Source organism: Podarcis gaigeae (genome assembly GCF_964106915.1).
Source record: "Podarcis gaigeae genome assembly, chromosome: 1".
Lineage (NCBI taxonomy): Eukaryota > Metazoa > Chordata > Lepidosauria > Squamata > Lacertidae > Podarcis > Podarcis gaigeae.
Window position 1 is genome coordinate 110,560,651 of NC_139678.1, and position 24,296 is coordinate 110,584,946.

General features: G+C 42.4%; 2 protein-coding genes across 5 annotated transcripts in view; one reads left to right on the forward strand and one right to left on the reverse strand.

Moving 5' to 3' along the window:
* NOSTRIN (nitric oxide synthase trafficking) overlaps positions 1-6,301 on the forward strand; it is a 34,724-nt gene extending 28,423 nt beyond the window's left edge. Inside the window, exons 13-16 of one of the 3 annotated variants that reach the window (XM_083710257.1) lie at positions 748-870; positions 2,613-2,727; positions 5,354-5,476; positions 5,926-6,301. In XM_083710257.1, coding sequence (XP_083566383.1) covers positions 748-870; positions 2,613-2,727; positions 5,354-5,476; positions 5,926-6,077 — 513 coding nt within the window. In that variant the 3' untranslated portion in view covers positions 6,078-6,301. The remainder of the gene's footprint in view (positions 1-747; positions 871-2,612; positions 2,728-5,353; positions 5,477-5,925) is intronic. The other 2 variants (XM_083710258.1, XM_083710259.1) reach the window with 2 other exon arrangements.
* A 524-nt stretch (positions 6,302-6,825) lies between these two features.
* Positions 6,826-13,601, reverse strand: SPC25 (SPC25 component of NDC80 kinetochore complex). Of its 2 annotated transcripts, none has more exons than XM_083714846.1 (7): positions 13,342-13,601; positions 11,223-11,380; positions 10,794-10,859; positions 9,265-9,411; positions 8,489-8,584; positions 7,269-7,367; positions 6,826-7,020 (listed from the first exon to the last, which is right to left on the reverse strand). In XM_083714846.1, exons 2-7 carry the CDS (start codon positions 11,374-11,376, stop codon positions 6,896-6,898), a joined length of 687 nt encoding a protein of 228 aa, XP_083570972.1. In that variant the 5' UTR covers positions 11,377-11,380; positions 13,342-13,601; the 3' UTR covers positions 6,826-6,895. The 2 variants fall into 2 exon arrangements, with proteins under 2 accessions (XP_083570972.1, XP_083570973.1); XM_083714847.1 differs by having other exon boundaries at positions 11,223-11,447; positions 13,342-13,556.
* Positions 13,602-24,296: the final 10,695 nt, after the last annotated feature.

Sequence of the window (24,296 nt, forward strand, 5' to 3'; positions counted from 1 at the left end):
ACCACTGTCACTGCCTACACCCCCCTCGGATTCCTCCTCACTCTCCATTTGCTCCATCTCCTGTGTCTCTGCTCCTGAACCCCTGACAACTAATATCTAATGCCTATGCCTCAAACAATCACTAGAAAATCAGCTGGGCAGGTTTGGAATAGAATAACCTGCCAAATTGGGTGTGATTTATTTTAGGACAAGAGACAATAAGAGAAGTACTATAGTACATTTTAAACTGGAAGTCTGATTGTGTGTGTCAACTAGTGATGGTACAGAAATTTGTTTCAGTTTGCATTTAAAGGTGAACCTATGTAATCTGCATTTTCCAAAACAGGATGTAAACCAAAACACATCCATCCTTCAAAATTCACTTCTGTAAATTATGGAAATGCAACCAAATCATGTGTACAAAAATTCATATATGTAAGTAGGATAAAGTGTGCTTACAAATGCATATATTACTGCAAACAATTTATAAAAAATAATTATATTGGGAAAATTGCTTTGCAAAAAAATATCTTTTAACAGGCAAGCTTGCAAACAAACATGAGTGTATTAGGAAAAATGTGCAAACATGTGAAAATGTGGAGAACTGAACTGAACATAGATTGGAAAAAAGGGGAAACGAAGGGAAATCAAAATTGCCATTCACCCATCCCTAGGGTCAACTCCTGCCCCCACCTGAAATCAACATGAAGCAAAATACCATTTTACTAACAGTATTTTTATTTTTAAAAAAACTATCTGTATTACTAGACATCTCTGAAAGTTATCCTTCTGCATGCAAACCACTTCAAGCTGGCGACTGTGCTTGCAGAAATCGAGCAGATGCCCAAACCAGTCGAACCCAGGAACTGCATTTCAAAATGGAAGGAAAAGGTACTATTGAAGGGTTGTGGCCTGTGTCAAAGCACTTTTAGGGAACATGTGTGAGGCTAATTTGGAGGATATGTTTTTACAGCCCAATCCCACAAACTATTACAGCCTTCTGTACATCCTGGTTCTTTCACCTGCCATTAGTGGGACCAGTATGTCATTGCTGGTAAGAGCATACATTTGGGAAAGATGATGATGATGATGATTAGAATAGAGCTAAACAAAAGCTTTTAATTACTCTTCAAAGTACCATATTTTTCGCCCCATAGGACACACCGGGCCATAGGACGCACCTAGTTTTTTTGGGGGGGGATAAAGGGGAAAAAATCCCCCCCCCCCAGGCGCAGGGCTGGGGCGGGGGAAGCCCGAGCTTCCCCCGACCCCAGCCCCCAGAACAGGCAGCTCTCTGCAAGCCCTGGGAGACCGGCGCGACTTCCTGCCGGGCTCCCACGCCTTGCGGATATCTGCCTGAAGCCCAAAGCAGGTCGGGGAACAGCGGGATGGCGGCGCTCCACCTCCCCACTGTCCCCCAGCTTGTGGAGCTGGCAATGGGGAGAAGCGCGCTTCTCCCCGTTGCCAGCCTCCAAATCAGGTCGGGAGACAGCGGGAAGGAGGGAGGTCATTTTTCCACTGGAAATTTTGCCTGCTAGAGCTGAGTACAGGGGATAATTATAAAAACAACTTAGAATCATAGAATGGAAGGGATCCTGAGGGTCTAGTCCAGCTGTGACCAAACTTGTTAGCTAGGGATGATGGGAGTAGTAGTCCAAAAACAGCTGAAGGGCCAAGTTTGGCCACCACTGGTCTAGTCCAACCCCTTGCAATGCAGGAATGTCAACTAGATCAAACATTACAGATGGTAACCTCTGCTTTAAAACCTCCAAGAAAGGAGAGACCACTACCTCTCAGGGCAGTCTATTCCACTGTTGAATAACTCTGTCAGCACAAAACAAGTTTGTTCCCTCTTCCATGTGACAGCCCTTGAGATATTTGAAGATAACTATCATATCTCCTCTTTACCAGGCGAAGCTCCTTCAACCATTCCTCACAAGGCTTGGTTTCCAGACCCTTGATCATCTTGGTCACCCTCCTCTGCACAAATTCCAGTTTGTCAATATTCTGTTTAAACTGGGGTGCCCAGAACTAGACACAGTAGTCTGACCAAGGCAAAATATAGAGGGACTATTACTTCCCTTGATCAGGACACTATACTTGTTGTTGCAGCCTACAATAGCATCAGCATCAGCATTATTTATTTAGCTGTTGCATCACACGGTTGACTCATGTTAAGTTTGTGGTCTACAAAGACCCCTAGATCCTTTTCACATGTACTACTGGCAACTTCAAAAGTGATAAGGGATATAGTTTATTAGTGTTACTTGTAAAGATGCAGTCTTATTATGGAACAGAATCCTGTGGAAAGCTGCTTCATGTAAGAAAATATAACTGTTTGTCTGGGGTTTCTCCGCAGTAATCACCATAACATATGGAGGGGGAGACTATCAAAACATATCTTAGCAATTGGGGAAGAGTGAAATAGCCAACGTTTGTTCAGAGTATGCAAATGCTTACATGTTTACACTTAGCTATAGTTTGGCTTAGCATTATGTGCAAACTGCATCCCTGTGTTGTTCAAGTATATTTATTTTCACGTTCCTTTAGGTACAGTACTTTTGCCCAAAACAATTCAATTTTTAGCATTTCTCCTGTTAACAATGTTTTTTTCTTTCCACCAAAACTGTTAGGACTGTGTGCATCACTCTGTGGCAATCACCTGCCCTGTTAAGAAGAAACGTTTTAAGCAAACTTTGAGCACAGGGGCCACCAGTGAAGAAGGAATTAACAGAAGTTGTCCACCAGGTAAGGACACAATCCATTGCAGGATCAGCATGTGAAGTCTAGGGTTCTCTTCTCTCTCATAATCACATAGTTGGCAAAATGGCTGCCATTCTGGTACAATGGTACCTTGGTTTTTTAACGTCTCCATTGACGAACATTTCGGGTTTTGAATACTGTAAACCTGGAAGTAAACGCTTCAGTTTTTGAACATGCCTCAGAAGTCGAACATGTCACACGGCTTCCGCTGAGTGCAAGATTCTGAGGCCTAGCTGTTGGCTATTGAGTTTTCGGTTTTCAAACGTTTCAGAACTTGGAAGTCTTCCAGAATGGATTACGTTAGAAAACCGAGGTAGCACTGTAACAGTAGAAAGCTGAGGAGCAAGTGAGAAAGCTAGTAAGATGTCTCTCACAGTTTCGGTACAAATTAAAAGCATAAAAAGCAGCTGAGCCTGCTGGCAGCTCAAATATTGTGTTAGTAATGATGATGATGATAATTTTATTATTTGAACCCCACCCATCTGACATAATAAAACATTAAAAAGCTTCCCTATACAGGGCTTCTTTAAATGTCTTCTAAAGAATAATAATAGGATTATTCTTCCCTGTTCCTCCGTGGTGAGGCTCTGCATCTTCTGAGTGCTTGCCACCCTCCAGTCCTTCAAATTTATCATGATGGTGGGAAATGGGGCTATCAGGTTCTAGAAATACGCACGTACAGCTATATAGTATGGGTACATTTTCTGTCCAGAAGCAAATAATGCTCCCTTCAAAAAGGGAAAACAGCAGTACAACTGCCAGGCCAAAATGGAAACTACCGTATTTTTCGCTCTATAACACGCACCTGACCATAACACGCACATCGTTTTTAGAGGAAAACAAGGGAAAAAACATTCTGAATGAAACAGTGGATGTATCATTTTTGTGCTTCATGCTGTGGCCACAGACATGTGATCTGATGGTGAATTTGGGCTGACCCAATGCAAAAATCCTGAGAATCCCTGTGCACCCATGGTTTGTAACCACGTTTTTGCACCATTGCAGCCCCAGGCAACAGTGGGTGCGTGATTTTTGGGGGGCAGGCTGTAGCCATGGACATGCTATGTGCTCTGATGGTGAATTTGGGCTGACCCAATGCAAAGACCCTGAGGATCCATGTGGATCCATGGTTTGTAACCACGTTTTTGCACCATTGCAGCCCCAGGCAACAGTGGGTATGTGATTTGGGGGGGGGGGCAGGCTGTAGCCATGGACATGCTATGTGATCTGATGGTGAATTTGGGGTGACCCAATGCCAAAATCCTGAGAATTCCTGTGGATCCATGGTTTGTAACCACGTTTTTGCACCATTGCAGCCCCAGGCAACAGTGGGTGCGTGATTTTTGGGGGGCAGGCTGTAGCCATGGACATGCTATGTGCTCTGATGGTGAATTTGGGCTGACCCAATGCAAAGATCCTGAGGATCCATGGTTTGTAACCACGTTTTTGCACCATTGCAGCCCCAGGCAACAGTGGGTATGTGATTTGGGGGGGGGGGGCAGGCTGTAGCCATGGACATGCTATGTGATCTGATGGTGAATTTGGGGTGACCCAATGCCAAAATCCTGAGAATTCCTGTGGATCCATGCTTTTTAACCACATTTTTGCACCATTGCAGCCCCAGGCAACAGTGGGTGCGTGATTTTTTGGGGTGGCAGGCTGTAGCCATGGACATGCTATGTGATCTGATGGTGAATTTGGGGTGACCCAATGCCAAAATCCTGAGAATCCCTGTGGATCCATGCTTTTTAACCACATTTTTGCACCATTGCAGCCCCAGGCAACAGTGGGTGCGTGATTTTGGGGGGGCAGGCTGTAGCCATGGACATGCTATGTGATCTGATGGTGAATTTGGGGTGACCCAATGCAAAGATCCTGAGGATCCATGCTTTGTAACCACATTTTAAGTGGGGAGCGAAGGAAAAACAAAGAAGGGACATTAGAGGGGTGTGCAGAGAAGCAGCTGGCTAAGAATGCAGGAGAGGGATTTAACGGGAGGGAGGAAAGAAAGGCAAAAGTTTCCCCCCACCCAAGCCAGCCATCTCTCTCTCTCTCTCCCTCCCCCCTCTCTCTCCCTCTCCCCCAGCAGCACCGGAGCTTGCCTGGAGGGGAGGGGCTTTCCCTGCTCTTTGTTCCGTTTCAGCAAACACAGCAACGAAACAAAGGAGGGTGGGCAGTAAGACCCTGAGGCAGAATGCAGGAAAGCAGCCACTTCCTCTTTTCAGGTTTCGCTTCTCAGTGCAGCGTGCAGCGCCGCGATTTGATTTTTGCATGATTTTTCGGCTCCAGGGACCACACATTCGCTCTATAACACGCACAGACATTTCCCCTTCCTTTTTAGAAGAAAAAATCTGCGTGTTATAGAAGGAAAAATACGGTATAATCAAACATCAGTTTTCTTAAATAATTTAAAAGGGGTCAACATACCTAAAATGGAACAAAATACTCCTGGCCCTTCAGATCCAAGCTATTTTCAAATCTCTCCATCTCAAAAAATTAATTCAGGAGCTATACCTGGGTTGTTGTTGTTTTAAAAGAGCTAGTTATTACCACAAGACTGTATTTGTTATAGCCTGCTGTAAATATTATCACTTTTGTCCAAACTTTCCAGTAGCTGTTAGCAATTCAAAGCCAACAGCTCTACCGCCAGAGAATGGTGATTCAGTGTATGGAACTTGTACAGCTTTATATGATTACCACGGTGAAAGGGAGGACGAGCTCTGCTTGAATAAAGGTAACGATAACATTTTCCCTCTTCTAATCTCAATGTAAGAGAAAAGTCCCACTGGATCAGACCCAAAGCCCATCTACTCCAGCATCCTGTTCTCAGTGGCCAACAGAGGGACTAGCTTGAAATCCTTGCATTTCTGGCTACAAAACCAGGGGTAGAGTTTTAACTTTATACTGAAATAAACTCCTGGGGGAAGGACTAAAACCTGTCCACTCTCCATCTAGTTTGGCTCTAAGCATGCATATGGAAGAACACTTAAAAGCACAAGCCATACATACTCAAGAATGGTTTATCTGGTTTAGTCTTCACAGAGAAACCCTTCTGTTCTTTTGAAGGATGATAGAGACAGAGTACTTTCTAAAGCCATGTAGCTTCCTTAAGAAACTTGTGTTTAAGATCTGCTTTATTAGACCAAGGAAGTTAAAGTAACACTATGCACATTCCTTTAATAGGTGATGTGATTGAAATTCACCAGAAGGAAGAGGATGGATGGTGGTATGGCTCTCTCAATGGGAAAATAGGTATTTTCCCTGCTACATATGTGGAAGAATTAATTCCCTCTACCACCAGGAGCCTCAATGAAGATGACGAAACGTCTTTTTAAACTGAAAAACCACAACTGGGACAGATTGCAAGTGCAACTAACAATATGGATTTATTCACTTTGACAAGACATCAATTCAAGCTTCTCTAAGTGCCTGCTCTTTCTTTGTTTAGAACTTTTTCATGTTCTAAATAAAATATTGAAAGGCATTATATAAAACTCAACTTTCATTCGTTAAATTATTGTCATCATCGTAAATAATTAAAAACAATTGTAATACCAAATTCCTTCTTAATTTTTTTTTGAAGCAGTGATACCAACACTAAAGTTGCAATGCTGTACACAGTTCACTGCAAGTAAATCACACTGCACTCATTGAAGCTTACTTCTGAGTAGACATGTATAGGATTGCATTGTTAAGGAACCACAATATTGATATTTGTCATTTAATGGGACTGGTGTTAGCTTGTACTGGGCGGGAAACTGATTTTTTGGTTGTTTTTTTAAGAGTTATACAGTGAAAGCAGACATTTACTATACCTTGTTCAGAGACTGAGTTTGATGTGCCCACATTCCATGGGCAGCTCTGAATGAAACAGAAGGTTTTAGGGGGAAATGACATCTGCCCTGCCTGGGCGGGGGGAGGGGTGGCAACCTAGAAACTGGTGCTTCTAAATAAAGCAAAACTTTTTGATCTGCAAATGCAACCCTGTTCAAATCTGAGGAGCCCAGGATCTGATCTGTCTTCGTGAAAAGCAGAGGTAGCATAGCCCAGGTGCAACTCAAACTCTATCTGAAAGTCAAATAGTTACGATAAATGCCTATTTTCTTTTATTTAAACAGAAAAGATATCCAGACAGATTTACATATATAACATATCATTTATAAGTCAAAGCGATGAAGGCTTTCCTGACGTTAGCAATAAATGCAGAAAAATTGCTGGTTTCCCTCACTTTTTGCTGCAGTTCTTCTATACAGTCCAGAGGAGGAAAACAAGAAATCACTAGGAGAAAATAGGGAAAAACATAAGTTGTTGCATAAGTTGCTACTTTATCCAAACCATGAAGTTAGTGAATCTTAATATACCGGAGGTAACAATTCTTGCTGCAAAGATTAGGTGATTTTTTAAAGCAGAATCTAAACGCTAATTCCTTTTTACAGTGTGTGGAGAGAGAATGATGATCTGAGATTAGATTTATAGAAAACAGTTCCACTATGATATGCAACAGTACCCAGAAACTTTATACATACCTTCATAGGCTCCCTCTTCATTTATGGTAAGGGTAAGTATGTATGGTTTCTCAAGATCTTTGTGGTCAACACAACGGAATATAAACTGCAAATGACTTACTGAAGGCAAAAACAGTATTTTGTCAGGTAACATTCATTTGCATGCATTTCATGTCCCTGCAACGTTTTACTAAGTCTTAAACTGCTGCTGTATTTTTACCAAGTTAAAGGATTCACATTACATAGAAATGTATCTGCTCAGACTAGATAGCACCAGCCATCCTATTTTGTTCAAATTACGGTCTGAAGATTAGGGGGGCTGGATTCAGAGATCCACGGATGGAGTTCTGCTCATGGGATGCTCCTGTTCACAGAATGGGAAAAAGCAAGTTTCATCAATCCCTGCCCCTCCACTCCAAGTGAGAGGGAGCCTCAGGCTGCAGGGGAAACTAGTAAAAATCATTTCCAGCCCTTTCCATGAGCAGAGGCCTCATTAGATCATGTGCCTCTTCAGTGAATAGGATTCCTATTCTGATGACTGATACCTCCCTAACTGATGACTTATATCATTATCATCTATATAATGCCACCATCCTACCCGTTTTCCATATACCTAGCACAGTATATTGCTCAATCAAAAGTGCATTTGGAAGGGAAGAGAGAATGTGTACAATAACCCCAATTTCTGGCCTCTTCCTTGTGGAAGTACGCAAGTAAAACAATCCAAGACTGTGATAATTGATTGGATAGGCAACATGAACCCCCCCCCCAAAGAAGCATGCATCATTTTGTTTTAGGTACTTAGAAAACTGATAGCGTAATCATACATGATGTAATGCTAGGGTGTTCCACCTCGAAAGCTGATTTGTGAACAAGAAAGCAACCTGTTTGTTGCCATGATTGCAAAATCCTCTTTTCCCTGCTGCCCCTGTAAAATGAGATTACTGACAACACTGAACAGTTGTGGTGGCTGCTTCTCACTCATCTATATAGGACCCAGAAAGGACCAATTATCCATTAGACAATGCACTTGCAGGACACGAGTATATGCTGGAGGCAAAGGCTTTCTCTTTTACAGCAGCCTTTTGTACAGGTGTTAGGGCAGACTTGCATGGGAAACTGTTTCTATTCAAGTTCACACTTGTTGCACTTTTTATTGGGCAGTTAATGGATTAATTCTGCTACAGCAAAACAATGCTAGTCACACCCTGAAATTATAGAAATAAACACATCAGTCTTACCACCAGTTTTGCGTATTTCTAACCCAAGCCGCTCTTTAAATAGTTTTTCAGACTTTTGAAGTCTTTCCATGATTTCTTCTGGGGGCTTGCTTTTAACTGAGATTTAAACAAAATAAGACGCAGTATTTTTTTTCATCCATGCCATTAACCTAAAGTTGTATTTTTTAAAAAAGTATTTGATAAACCTATCAAATCTTGGCCTCTCTTGTTTGCTGCCTCGTCTGAATTCTACTAATGAGGAGTTAATCCATGCTATTTTAAAATATATATATGCTATTTAATGAGCCACCTGCCCCATCAAAATTTCATTTTCTTGATGTGGCTTGTTCCTACTCAACTGAATACTTTAATATGAAGACATCTTTCCCACCAATGTTTTGTTTTTTTATATTAAAGTATTTTGATGGGTCATTTAGCTTCCCAAGTTAGAAAGCAAGCCTTACCGTATAATCCTATGTATATCTATCCAGAAGTATGCCAAGGATTGCAGTCATAGTCCTTTCTATTGCCCTAAATGTAACACACTTGTAAAGCTCCTAAAAGTGTCATATTTTAATGCATTTATTCAGAAGTGACACTTGCATAAGCTGCCAGATTTTTATAAATCACAGGCAAATACATCATACAGTTTATTACACATTTCACTATGGGGAAATCATCTTCATGGAGTTAAACTAACATGATGTGGCCCTTTGTCACACATTTCTCAAATATTATGGCATTTTCCAATCTCTCCAGAACTAGAATTCTTTATCACCATTTTGATTGTGACTTACTTTTACTTTTTATGATCAATTCTTCTCTGAGCTCTTGAATAGTAGCCATCAAGTCTGCCTCTTCCTTTCTGCCATCCTTAAGGTCAGCAAGTGCTTCGGATAATTTCTCTTGTTTTTCCTCAATGGATTTGTTCTTCTGACAGGCTTCTACATGCAACAGGGAGAACTTGGAAAACTTTGCTCACTGCTCACCCCATATTCCTGATAATTTACAAACAAGTTGAAAAGCATTGCTACCAATATTAATAATTGGCAGACCCCACCTCTTATATCCTACCATTGTGAGAACTGTCCACTTATTCCTATAATCAGCTTCATGCTCATTAACAAGTTTCTAATCCAGACAAGGACCTGTCCTCTTATCCCATAAATGCAAAGTCTGCTGATTAATCTTTAGTAACAGAACAACAGTTTGACATTTTAGATTTTAGAAACAGAGGCAGCACATCCTATTTTGTTGCTTGAGGCAAAACAGGAAGTGGCACCCTGCCCTGCTGTTACACTGCACGCCCTGCCGTATTTGCCATGGCAGAGAAGCGATGGTGCTTTTTTCAGACAATATCTCACTGATTTGAGGTGAGATTTCGCATAAAATGGATGTGATCTTATCCAAAATTGGCGCTGATGGCAGTGCTTCTTTGCTGCTGGCGGAGGGGCAAGGCAGGGTACCTGCAAGAGTGCCACCTGAGGCCATGGGCTCACCCTGCCTAATGGCTGGGCCAGCTCTGGAAGCCAATATCTATAAGCTAACACAACAAAGCGCTTCTCAACTCCCTTCTCACTATATTCAAACATTGTTTTCAACCACCACATTTTCCCATGTCCCCCACCTTCGCTCGCTCTACTCAAACCTCAGCCATGGTTCCAAACTACCACTCCCCGCCCCCTCTTAGTGTTGCTTTATCCCTGCTGTACTCAAACCTCTCCATCTTCCATTCCATAGCTGCTTCAAATGTTATTTGACTCCTAGTACTATGTGTTGTCTTCTACATTAAGTTCCAGATTCCATGTAGCCATTTAGAACAGGTATTTTATTAACAAGCAAGCACTCGTAGATTTTCAACATCATTATTTAACCTTCTCTAACTAAAGAAGCTAAGTGACAGGCTCGCTCTAAGATTTCCATACATCTTAAAGATACAGTAAGATATGTCTGCAAAAGTAAGAGGGCTATAGAACTGGAGCGAGGAAGAGGCATGGAAATGGGGGGCAGTCTCAGTGCAAGCAAGAGTTGAGAAAAGGAGGGAGGGGAAAGGGAGGGGAAGATGAAAATGGGGGAGTGCAAAGGGAGTTCGCCAAAAAGGAGGGAGTGGGCAGCATGGCCATGATTGCGAAGTGAAAGCAGGAGTATGACAGTGACTTCAGAATAGGAGGGGCTATTTTCTTCATTATTGGGCAGAAGGTGAAAAGGGTGCTTAGGAGGAAGGTGGCATCAAGTTAGTTTGTGTACAGGGTGGGGGTTGCAGAAAAGGGAAGACAAGAAGGTATGTACTCATGCAAAAATATTTAATGAACAACTCATACTCTACCATCTGTGTACTCATGAAATTTAGTGATCATCTTGTCCCCATCTATTAATCTGTTCGACCATTTATCTGTAATTAAAAACAAAACAAAACAGAGTTATCTGCCAGCCCACTCCTGAAACATTTGTGCTGGTTTATAAACAATGTATACAAAACAGATTTAAATAACTTTTGCTGATAAGCTATGCTGAAAGTCTTGGCCCTCACCAAATTTTATTGATACCCAAATATGCCTCCCCAACCCAACATTGCTGAGAGACAAGTGCAGGTGATGACATGGGACCCAATTTGGCTTTTCTTTCTCCCCCACCAACCTCCCTCCCAGCCTCCCTTGCACATAGGAAACTGTTTCTGTGTAGAGCACCTTTGCCTCCGTGGCAGGAAGTGTCATTTAACAATAACTTAATAGCAATAACCCATATAACATTGTACCTGAAAGTTTGCATAAAGACTCCATGCATAAATCACTCAGCCTCAGCGTCTGGTCAATCTTCTCATTGCTACAAGTGGTTTTGAACTTAGTCCATAATTCCTTCATGTGTTCTGCAAGTTTTGCCAGTTCCTCATCACCTTTTTCCTGGGCCATGATTCTAAAAATAGATTATGGTATAGTCACTCAGAAGTTTCTCCAGGTAGACAGACAGGCTTGCTGATTTCCTGGCCAAACGTAAATTGCTTATTGAAAAATCCCACGTATCCAAGTCATTTAGATTTTAAAGGGCAAAAATCTAGGTATCAGAGTTAAGTGTTGGGCTGTTTACAACTGAACGCTATCATTAGCCATAAAAGCTCTCACAAGACCCTATGTAATTCTCAACATGACAGAACATATAAAATTAATCCTAACACACACATAACCCTTCAAAATGAATACAACTTAATTCTTCTTCTAATAATAATAATAATAATAATAAAAAAATTTATTTATACCCCGCCCTCCCCAGCCAAAGGGGGGCTCAGGGCGGCTAACAACAATCAAAATAATCCAACATTCTGAAAACCTTTCATTATAAAAACTAATTAAAATCAAATTGATGGCAACCATTAAGCAAAATTCTGTGCAGATACTAAATAATGATGGAGCCAAATAAATTTTTAGTGGAAGTGAGTTTCATCAACTGCCAAGAAAGCCTTGCTCTTGGTAACTGCCTCTTAGTGATGGGTGAGACTGCAGGGCCTGATTTTCTGTTATAAGGTTTGGTATGAACAGGCAACCCTTCGCATAGACAAGTCCCAAACCCAAAATATGTTACCAGTACAGAATTGCTGCAATATGCAGCCTCCTGTGCCAAAAGGAGTTTCCAAACCATCTTTAAAAGCTACCTTACTTGCAGTGCTAATAATTCAGCTTGGAAGGAGTCAGAGCATGACTTACCAGGTCACGTTTCCCCAGGAATACGATTGTAGCAGGCAAACTAGCTTGGTCACTGATGCTCCTTGCACCGCCATTGGCAATGTTTGGGTGCAGATGCTCCCTTCAACTACAGCTCACTTTCAAGGGAAGTGTAAATCCCTCCCCTCACACAAGACAAGTTGCACAACTCCATCCAGGTGTTGCCAGCTTTACCATTTTAAAAAAGGGGCGTGGGGTCAAAGAAGCTTTCCAGGGGAAGAAATCCAGTAGCAAAATCAAACCATATGTAAGAAGAGATCAAACTGTTCACCCTCAGCAACTAAGTGGCTGTTACAATTTTGAACAAGGATAGCTCAGTCGGTAGAGCATGAGATTCTTAATCTCAGGGCTGTGGGTTCGGGCCCCACGTTGGGCTAAAATATTTCGGCACTACACGGGGTTGGAGTAGATTACATTTGAGGTCCCTTTCAAACCTACAATTCTATGATTCTTTGAAATTCAGTTGGCGGAGTAAATAAAAAGCCAGTCCTGCTTTCTGACCGGCCACTTTCTTTCTTTCTTTCTTTCTGGAATCTTCCTGAAAATGAGACCCTCACGACGTTAATGACCATGTCTCTCTAATAAGTTTTTAATCATTGGAGTCCCTTCAAAATCTACAACTCTATGATTCTAAGCAAGGATAGTAAGTATGGAGATAGACTATTTAACAGGAAAAAAATCAGGAGCATTCTCTTTTTTTAAAAAAAAGCTTCTACTTTGCCTGGCAAGAACTGAATTCTCTCTGTGTGTGTGCACACCCACCCACCCATATATATACACCACTCACAAACACATATATACTATACATAGCCACACACTATCTATCTCTCTCTATATATACATACACTACATAGATACACACACACACACACACACACACACACAGATACAGATACACTATACTGTATAGATCCACACACTATATATGCACATACACTAGATATATACACACTACATATATGTACACACATCTACAGACACACATGCACATATACAGCCACACATACACAAACACATAATATCCACTCACTATCTACACACATTATATGTGTGTGTGTGTGTACACACATGCATGTACACACACACACACACACACACACACACACACACACCATATTTATATAACGAGAGACGAGTCCTCCTCCCCTCCCCCCATACCAAGGGACGCCGCGGCTGCAAACCCGAGCCTGTCTCCCGGCAGCGAACAAGGGTCCGTGTCCAGGTCGCCTTGTTCTCGGAGCGGGGCTGCGACTCAACTCATGCCCCGCGCGCGGCCTCCCAACTCGCTCAGCTCTGCCGCCACTTTGTTCAAATAGCGCGTCGCCTTCGCGCCCGCCGCCAACCGCCAACGGCCGCTTTCCTCCTTCGCGCTCAGCGTGCGCCGCACAACGGACCCAGGGATTGGTCCGCGTGCATTGAAGTCACCGGTGACGTCAGGTTCTCTCTTCGCTATTGGCCAAAGAGATGACGGGTGACGATCTGCATGATGGGAATTGTAGTTTGTTTTTCTCTCAACGACAAGAGCGGGTTAAAGCGCCCAACACATCCCCTAATACTCTGACTGGTCTCAGATCACGAACGGCCTCTCTGATCCTGCTTCCCGCAGGGGGTGCTACTTTGTCGCCGAATCAGAGAGTTGGAAGGGATTCCCAAAGGTCATCCAGTCCAACCCCCTGCAATGCAGGAAAATCTCAACTAAAGCATCCAGGACCGATGCCACCCAACTATGCCAAGCTCCAGACTAGTTGTTTATATATTGTGTATTATTGTGTGTTAATATTGTAATCTGTAAATTGGGAAGAGTGGAGGTAATTCCAGGATTCTCCTGCAGGCCAATCAGGTTCTGGATTCCCTTCCACCTGGAACTAGATTGGGTGGCTCCTGTGGACCAATCAGACTGCTGCCTTTTGGATCCTATTCAACTCAGTACATAACAAACGTGTAATAGAGATAATACAAGGACTGTACAGGTGCTGTTTCAGTGAAGACTGATCACATATACGTGAGGTTGTGGTCACTGCATGAAGCATCCTGTTAGCTGTGGCTGCAGACCAATCTTGCAGGCGGTTGAATCCCAACACAGCACTGAGCAAAATGTTATAGTAAAAGGGCCAAGAGAGAGGATTTCTAGGGCCTTTACAGCACAATTTTTTATAAATCTGAACTCCAAGGGTTTTGTGTTAGCTGTAAAAGATGCAACTGAGATCAAAATAAAGCAATGCAAACCTTAGTTATGTTGGTTCAAGGAATTGTTGGAGAATTCCAGGATGCCATGATCCAAGTTTGGGGCAAGTATTCTTTGGTGAGAGAACTCCAGTAGAGATTTAAAATAACAGAATATGCAGAAAAGCAAAGCGTGGAAATGTAGGCTGTTATACATTTAAAAATATGCCCTTCCAAGTTCCTTCTCAAGTTCCTCCTCTAGTGTAGAAAATGACCACATGTTTGGTGAGTTAAAAATCGTTTACTTGCAAACTCACCAAAGGTCAGATTCATGTGCTTTCCTGGAGAGTTCGAAAGAATAAAACTTGGCTTAGTTACAGTGGTGAAAGTTTCTAAATTATTGGTTTAGGAACTCAAGAGCAGCTTGTTAGAGCCATGTGATCTGAGCTGCAGCAACCAGCTGAGCCCTCCTCACACCTTGAACTTCTCTGGTAGACTGAAGGGGAATAAGGGCTTGATTACCTAGTCCAGGCTTCCTCAACCTCGGCCTGCCAGATGTTTTTTGCCTGCAACTCCCATGATCCCTAGCTAGCAGGACCAGTAGTCAGGGATGATGGGAATTGTAGTCTCAAAAACATGGAGGGCCGAGGTTGAGGAAGCCTGACCAAGCCATCTCAAAGTGAGCTAAGCCTGGCACTACAGCTCACTCTAGATCTTAATCCCTTAGACTTAAGCATGCTGGTTATATGAGGCTCGTTATCCCATAGGTTATTTGTAATAATGTTGGGGAATCTCCTCTGGGGAAGAACAGTTGGTTCAGGAAGAATTGCCTTTGATATTATGTTTGGGTTTGCAGAACCCCAAAATATATCATGTTACAAGACAGTTGGTAGATGGCATATATTTTTGAAGCTGCTTTAGCAGCATATGGAGTACATAGTTAATGAGCCCATAAAACCTATTTCAAAATTATATATAGTATTTGTAAGGTGGTAATCCCCAATATAATAAAATGTTTTTCTAAGCTATCCATTAATTATTCAGCACAGAAAGGAAATAGGGATGCACTTCTGGTTCTACAAAACTCAGCACACTAGGGTATTTTCTCCCTGCCTTGTCAACATGTTGTTCTGAAATCCTGTTTTTGCAGACAGAGAGAAAATCTTTTTAAAACCATCTGTCCACAGAATGTCTAACAATAAATAAATTAGGTTAGCATTGATTTTCACTTCCCTTTCATTAAATTTAATGCAAGCGTAGATATTTCTTTTCCATTTCACAACCTCTATATATGTCATTAAGGCTGCAAGGACTCACTCCCCTAGGCTGGAAGTGCCAACAAAATGGAGTTTACTTCTGAGTAGGAGTTCACTGTGAGATGGCTATTTTGCACCTCTCATAAATTCTGGGCCAGAATGGGATAAAGAGCAAAGAATCAGTCTGCTAGCCAAACTGCTATAATAAAACAGCTTTTATAATAATAGACTGTGAGCTCTGCAATTGGTTCTTCTTCAGTACTTGTAGGCTAAATATTTCTTTCATGTCACCTGCCTCGAGTTTGGGAACACATCATCCTCTTGCTTTTTAAATTGCCGTTTGTTGCTTCCTAATAAGTGCTATGTGCAGCAGGATGAGCTGAATCCATTCATTTACCTGTTGCAAAAATAGTTCTGTGCAGCATGCGTTGATCTTTAGCATCATTCTCCAAAGGGCTTTTGTGTTTCCCTGGACTTTTTAGATCCAGTGAATTATATTGCATTCTTCTATTTTTACCTGTTGTCTAGCAAGCTGCCAGCGTGTCTTATACCAGTTCCCCGTCTGTGCAGGTGCTGATTAGAGACTTCATTTGAAATGCAGCAATGGCTTCCTCCCAGCTTTATTATTTTCCCATTGACGAAAATGTATCTACAGAACACAAAAAGGAGCCAGCACTCACCTGACAGAGTTTGTTAGCAATTCTCAGTTCTTTTATTAGGACTGCTCATCTCCAATTAAAAAAAACCACACCTGTTTTATGTGACAATGACAGAGTTTTATTTCTTTGCTCCTCAGAGAAGGATGAAAAAAGTTTGCAGATTTTTCCAAATCTGCTCATAAAGAACAGAATACAGAAAGCTCTGCCTCAGTGGGGAAATCCTGTAAAGTCTTTAGCACAGTCCAGGGGCGCCGACTTATAAAAAATATTGGGGGGGGCCCATACCGGGGTCCTGCCCCGGGAAGTTTTCTAAATTTTAGATGAAAATTAGTGAGTTTTAAAGTTTTTTAAAAGTATTTTAGAGTCATATGATCAACATTAGAACCCCGAAAACTCGACTCTCTATAACTCCACACTCCGGGAAACTCGACAAGCCTGAAACACTTTTTGGCTTTGAAAAAAGAAACAAAACATAAACACGCACGGTATTTTCGTAAAAAGCTAATTTAATTTACAGTAACAATTATGCTTATAGACTATTACAGAGCAGTGAATATATAGCTCTGAAAAGACTGAAATGATATTTAAATAAATCCTAAACTATCATTAAAAGAATAAAACATAAAATATTGCTGTCGCACAGTAATAGCACTTTGATTAATAAGTGAAATAGCTAATTTAAGCTTACTTTGAATAAGGCTGAGGGTTCATTAAATAAAAATAATATTTCAAAGTTAATGCTTTAATACAGTTAATAAAGTTAATACAGTATGCCTAATACTGTATGTAAATACTGTAATACTGTATGTAAATAACGGGCTTTAATTGGGTCTTACACCCTAAAAATATTTAAGTATTTGAAAATAACTAATACAGTACTATAGTAATATAGAAATACAGTACTAAACTAGTACTAATATTTTGAAACTGAAAAATTAACATTCTGTATGTATTTAATTCTCTATTTTATAAAGATTTTTAATATCTGACAGTGAGTTTGGAGTAGCCCAATGCAAAAATCCTGAGGATCCATGTGGATCCATGCTTTGTAACCACGTTTTTGCACCACTGTGACCCTAGGCAACAGTGGGTGCGTAATTTTTTTGGTGCAAGATGTAGCCATGGACATGCTATGTGATCTGATGGTGAATTTGGGGTGACCCAATGCAAAGATTCTGAGGATCCATGTGGATCCGTGCTTTGTAACCACGTTTTTGCACCACTGTGACCCTAGGCAACAGTGGGTGCGTGATTTTTTTGGTGCAAGATGTAGCCATGGACATGCTATGTGATCTGATGGTGAATTTGGGGTGACCCAATGCAAAAATCCTGAGGATCCATGTGGATCCGTGCTTTGTAACCACGTTTTTGCACCATTGTGGCCCCAGGCCACAGTGGGTGCGTGATTTTTTTGGTGCAGGCTGTAGCCATGGACATGCTATGTGATCTGATGGTGAATTTGGGGTGACCCAGTGCAAAGATCCTGTGGATCCATGCTTTGTAACCACGTTTTTGCACCATTGCAGCCCCAGGCAACAGTGGGTGCGTGATTTTTTTGGTACAGACTGTAGCCATGGACATGTAATGTGATCTGATGGTGAATTTGGGGTGACCCAATGCAAAAATCCTGAGGATCCATGTGGATCCGTGCTTTGTCACCACGTTTTAAATGGGGAGGGAAGGAAAAACACAGAAGGGACAAGAAGCACAAGAGGGGTGTGCGGAGAAGCAGCTGGCTAAGAATGCAGGGGAGGAGTTTAACAGGGTGGGGGGGAGGAAAGGAAGGCAAAAGTCCGTCCCCCCCAAGCCAGCCCTCTCTCTCTCTCTCTCCCACCTGCATCCCTAGAGCACGGAGAGGAGGAGGTGGTGGGCCGGAGCCTGCACGCAGTGTGACTAGGAAAGAATTAGAAGGAAGGACTCGATCCTTTCCTTAACCCTCTGCTTGCCAGGAGGGCAGGGGATTCCCTGCTCTTTGTTGAGTTTGAGCAAACGCAGCAACAGAAGCGGGTGGGCAGTAAGACCCTGAGGCAGAATGCAGGAAAGCAGCAGCTTCCGCCTTCCCTCCGCCCGACCGCCCGATCTGATTTTTGCCTGATTTTTGCCTATTTTTGCCCCTGCGCTCCAGCGAGTCAGCTCCAGGGACCACACATTCGCTCAATAACACGCACAGACATTTCCCCTTACTTTTTAGGAGAAAAAATCTGTGTGTTATAGAGCGAAATTTACGGTAATAATTTTCTTAAATTATTGGGGGGGCAGAGCCCCCCCAAACGATTTTTTGAGGGGGCTCGGGCCCCCTCAGGCCCCATGAAGTCGGCGCCTGTGGCACAGTCTCACCTGATAAATGCAACCATGATGATGATGATGATGATGATAGGTACAACTGATAATAGATGCTTTTCCAAGCAGCTCAACAAGACCCCATAACAAAACAGTAAGGTTGTCACAAACAGGCGGGACAATGGGGAGGAGAAAGAGGATCTTGGCGAGGGGTGTAGCTGCAACTGGGACCGGGGAGAGGGTGGTGTTGTGGGAAGTGCTCACAGGATGACAGGTGACAGCGAGGGGATGTGGTTCAGTGTGCAGAGACCAGAGCAGCAGGCCCCATCATCAGAGCCAAAGGGGTCTCCACGAACAAGGCGGGCTCTGAGGTGTAGGGAGCCGCGGGAAGTATGTTCTGGGAGGCTGAGGCAGGCAAAGGCCCACAAGTGGGGCTCCTTAGCTCTGAGAGAATTCCTCAGCTGGATTCAACTCAGGACAGGTGAGGGTCACATGCCTCATCACGCCCAGGTGCTACAATCAAGACTCAAAAGCGAAAAGGGGAGTAGGGCTGTTGGGTTGTGTCTGCCTATCTTTCTATGTTGATGGACCTTGACTTGGAAGCTCTAGAACCTCTACAGGACTGTGCTTTGGGTTGGACTGTATTTCCTGACTATTGGACTTTGTGCTTGGCCTATTTGGATTGACCCTGGACTGTGTATCCCGGCTGTTGAGCTTTGGGCGTGACCTACTGTATTTGTCAGTGGGACTTGGAGTCAGGGGTTCAGGACAAAGATCCACAATGCTGCTGTGATTGTTGGTCCTAGCCTAGGAGCTACCACGTATATTCATTAGGTCCAAACTGTCAGTACTGGACAATGCACTATAAGATGCACTATTTGGAACTTGCATGTGAGGCATGAAAAGGAATCTCCTGGTCAGCAATCTCATCCTGTTGCTTCTTGCTCTCTGACCAGTCTTACCAAGAAGTCTCCACGGGACACATGATAAATGGATGCTCATCAAAATTTGATAATTCTGAACAAAACAAATTAACTGAATTTTGGATCTTCATCATCATTAGTTTTCATTCCAGTCGTTCTAGATGATGGATTTTATCATCACTGTTCCATTCTGACTAAGTGGAGGGGGAAAGAAATTTGCTGCCTGATCTCTGATGACGCCTGAAGTTAATGTTATTGTTGCCATGAATGAAAAAACATTGTGTACCAAGGGTAAGTGGACTTCAGCTAACACTGTTAGAGAAATCATTTTGCTTTGCTGCCTTGTCCTTCTCCTTGCAAACATTTGCTTAGCAACACCTGACCTCGGTTATCACATAATGTTTACTTTGATAATATGCGTATAGTAATCATGGACATTTTCTTGCATTAGTTAAAAGGTTTGCAAACTGAGGTCTGGAGATCCCAGAGATGCTTGTTGGGTGCTTATCAGGAGCTTCTCAGTGAGAAGACCAGCAATGTCAGATAAGCTTGCCAACCACTACAAAGCTACACCTGTCATGAACATACATGACAAAATTTGGGAGTGTCCTAGCAGTCATCCTAGGCTCTCGCAGGGTGACAGTGAGGTGCAACCTGTGTGAAATGCTGTGTGAAATGCTTTTTTAGTTTCTTCTCTAGCAAGGTGAATCGTCAGTTCCGTTGCTACCCCTGATGGTGGCCTCATTTCCTGTCACAGTGTTTCCCGAGTCTCAGGCGGAAGTGAGCGTTTAATGTGCGAAGTAGGAGTTGTAATCTAGCACGGTGATTGGTTTTACTTTTCCCAATTTGAACAATAAAATTGTGATTTTCCCTGAGTCAAAATGAGAGTACCCCTAAACATTTTTTAAGAAAAAAAGCACTGATGATGATGATGATTAAAATGCACCAGGATTTAGTAGAGATTGTATCCCCTAGGCTGCAATCCTATTTATGCCTTTACTAACTCAAAAAAGGAAAGAAATAGCAAAGTTGGATAATATGGAGATGGGCAAAGTTTACTTTAATCATGCACGTCTAAAGAAAACCACTGGGACTAGCAGAGCGATGAGTCAAAGGAAATGAATGGGCTACTTGGTGGATAAAATTCAGATTGCAAATGCAAATGAATGCACGAGAGAGAGAGAGAGAGAGAGAGAGAGAGAGAGAGAGAGAGAGAGTGCAACTCCTACATTGGTTTAATTAGTTTTAAATTGGTTATATCCATGCAGGAGCAAATCTTGGGCACCTCATGGGCAGCCCCAGGAGCTCCTGCAGCTGTGACCCACATCCAGAGTTAAGTGATTTAAATGAGAAACTGGTAGAGAAAAGCAAAATAAATTGCCACTTTGGCATTATAATTTGGGGTTACACAGTTTTAAAGCACTGAACAAAGGAGCATATTGGAGTATCCTTAACTGATAAGTTTTACCCATCCCAGCTGGGCGTGGGGAGACCAGATTGCTCCCTAAGAAAGCAAAAAATAGTCTTATCTGATATTTGGCAGCTTCCTAGGTTTTTAAATTCGGAACCCAATACCCAGTGCATGTTGTGGCTTTTGCACTAGACAGGCACCACTGTCAGGGGCTGATCACTTCTTATGCTGTGAAGGAAGGAAGAAGCCAAGGCTAGGCTTGGCCAAGTTGCCACCTTCCATTTCTCACTCCCAACAGGTGAGCAGAACCGTCAGAGAAGACAGCCCTGATAAACTGGCATGTGAAGCGGGAAGGCGGGTGCTCTAGGAGTGTGTAGAAAGTGTTTAAGTTACTTAGAAGTCACAGTGCTTGTCAGTGGTCTGGATCTGAAAGCATTTTCCCTGCTCAGAGCGAGTTGACTTTGGGTGCCCTGAACAAAGGATAGCGTGGTGATGACAGTGGAAACTAACATTTCTTGTGCACTTATCTGACTGATCACCTGTAAAAAGGGACAGCAGACACCAGGCTTATGAGATCTATTTTATTTTGTGTCAGAACCCCAAGATCCACGAATGCAGAGTCAGGTGCAACAGCCATATATGCTAAGAATTAAAGAATTCTGAGGGCAGGAATTTGCTTTCCTTTATTAAAATTATTATTAAGTACCCAAGGCTTAACAGAGCTCACAGTCCTTCCATACAAAATCCCATTGGGAGTCAGAAATCTTTCATAATCTACTGTAAATCAGCAAGAGGCCTACAGTAGGTCCCGATCTACTTTCTGCCTCTCTCAATGCTATTCGCTCATAGCTGTATATTTACAAATACACAGGTTACAAAGACACCAGTAAACCTCTGCCTAGCCCCTTTCACCTCTAAATGAAATTGATTCTTCGAAGACTCGATCCGTTAAAGAGAGCACAAAGCATTTTCCCCTCATGAGTAAATTGCTTTAAGGGCAACTGGCACTTTGTTGGGGCCATCACTGAAAAACAAATAGCTGTTGGACCATCAGGGAGGAGCACTTAAAAGACTCAAAAAATAATGAGTCTAACCATCTGGGCAGCTTCATTTAGAAAGAATTCAATGCCACAGATTAGTTTGTGTTGTTGAAACAATAAAAAGTTCTTTTTTAAAAAGAGAGACCAATGTCTTGACATTCCGAAGCAGACTGGGAGGCAAGGCAGTCCACTCATGCCAATAAGATGCTTAAGCTAAAATAATTTCCACGAGGCTCTGGGTGGAACTGAGGCTGTGCACATATTTGAGGCTTAAAATGCAATAACACCATTTCCCCTTGCTGCTTTTCAAGTCGCTTTTTCACATTGCTGTATTCATCAGAGAGTGGGTGGAGATGTCTTCACCCAATGCACATTACCTAATTTGCTTTCCCTCACCAAACTCCTGTTCAAGGAGGCTGTCGTCTGTGCATGCGTTGTCAAGTGCACATGCACAACAGCTGTCCCAAATGTACACACCTAAGCTTCAAGTTTTCAAATTGGATGGAAGCTGGTTTGAGGGAAAATGCATCAAACAGCAGTATTTCTTGAACTACAGGAGACAATATTGGATTGTGGCTAATTTCATGTGTGCTCAGCTTCAAACACCAGTGGCAGGAGCACACTGAAGCCAGAATCAATGGCAATGAGTACACAGTCTAAATCAGAATGGAAGTTGTGCAGAGTACAGCAGAGTTTAAATACTTTAAATAAATAAATGTCTTGCTTAAAACTCTCCCTAGAAATTAAACATTATATGATTGAGATAGCATCATTAACTAGTTTGTTTTAAACAGTTGCTGATTTATTTATTTCTCGAGTGGTTGAGTCAAGACATATGGGTATGTTATGTATTGTGATAAATAACACGGTTAAATTAATATCTAGCCAGCCAGCTAAAAGACAATAACATGGCCGAGCCACCTTGTGGAGCAAGCTTGAATTTGACATCACTCACACACTTCATCAGGAGAGGGGCAAAGGGGGGAGGTGGATGCGCCAATCTGAATTACATAACAAAAATGCTTCTCAACCCCAGAGCATTAGGAAGTCAAATTACCTCTCTGATGCCTTTCCTCATAGCTTCATCAAACACTGCAGGACTTGAATCTGCTAAAAGGCTTCTTCAAACACATTTATCTCTGCTAAAGTAAATGCGTGAAATAGCTCTCCTGTAGAAAAGGTCCTTTAAGTTCACCCACTGAAACCATCTGTTGTGTGAATCAAATGCAATAGCTTTATATGATTCCATTAAACACACAACATATATAGTTGGCAGAACGTCTTCTCACCCCCTCATATTTTTGATTGAAGAGCCACAAGAGGTTATTTACTTTTATTGTTTTCTTAATTCCCATTTTCTTTCATCTTATTGGCAAGGAGCACCATGCACACTGATTTAAAAAATGCATCCATAAAAATAACAAAACAATCAACCTAGACTGGTTCCCTCATTCATTTTCATTTTTATTTTTTTGATACGGTAGTGTCATATATATTTTTAAAACCATTCTAATTTCATCTGGGGAATATTTTGTATGCAGGCACCCCCCTGTGGTGACAATTGGTATTTATGTCAAGTGAAAAGCTTGAGAATTGAACAGGATTACTTGACCAGGTAGAGATACCAGCCATCTTCACACAGCCAGGATCAAGACGCATTCCTAATTGTACGCAAGTGAAATTGAGCACAACTTCAAACAATCTCCTCGTGACTTTGTCACATCAGATGTGGTGGACATCCTTTGCGTTTTTCTAGAAAAAAAAGAGGTGCTGGAACTCACCATGAACACCTCCCTTGTTCTCTTATACAGTGGTACCTCAGGTTAAGAACTTAATTCGTTTTGGAGGTCTGTTCTTAACCTGAAGCACCACTTTAGCTAATGGGCCTCCTGCTGCTGCTGCGCCGCCGGAGCACAATTTCTGTTCTCATTCTGAAGCAAAGTTCATAACCCAAGGTACTATTTCTGGGTTAGCGGAGTCTGTAACCTGAAGCGTATGTAACCCAAGCTACCACTGTAATGGCAGTGGCGCCCACCTGAGAGGGGCTGAAATGGAGTTCTGGCAAGTTCCAGCTGAGAAAAAGGCCCTCCTTAAGCTTGCTCTAAGGCCAAATATGTTACAATGCTGCTGTTGTCCATGTAAACCTGATACCTTAAGGAAGGAAAGGACCACACATTATGAATGGTACAGCGCTGCCGTTTAAATGGCCACCCCCGCTGTGAGGTTTCCTCATCATCATCCCTACAATGAGGCAGAATGAGGCAGGTGGCAGATTCTGAGGTCCAGGAGCAGCCAGAGCTGTGAGTGCCTATGCCAGCTTATTGCCCTCAACTGCAGTGGAAAACACTGTCCTTTCCCAGTACTGGAGTAAGGTTAAACTA

Excerpts from the sequence above, each read along its gene's own strand:
- SPC25 (XM_083714846.1), bottom strand. The coding sequence starts at position 11,376 with ATGGCCCAGGAAAAAGGTGATGAGGAACTGGCAAAACTTGCAGAACAC. Across the intron at positions 10,860-11,222 it reads GTCTTTATGCAAACTTTCAG|ATAAATGGTCGAACAGATTA; the intron begins GTACAATGTTAT and ends TTTTAATTACAG. Across the intron at positions 8,585-9,264 it reads ATTGATCATAAAAAGTAAAA|TTAAAAGCAAGCCCCCAGAA; the intron begins GTAAGTCACAAT and ends TTTAAATCTCAG.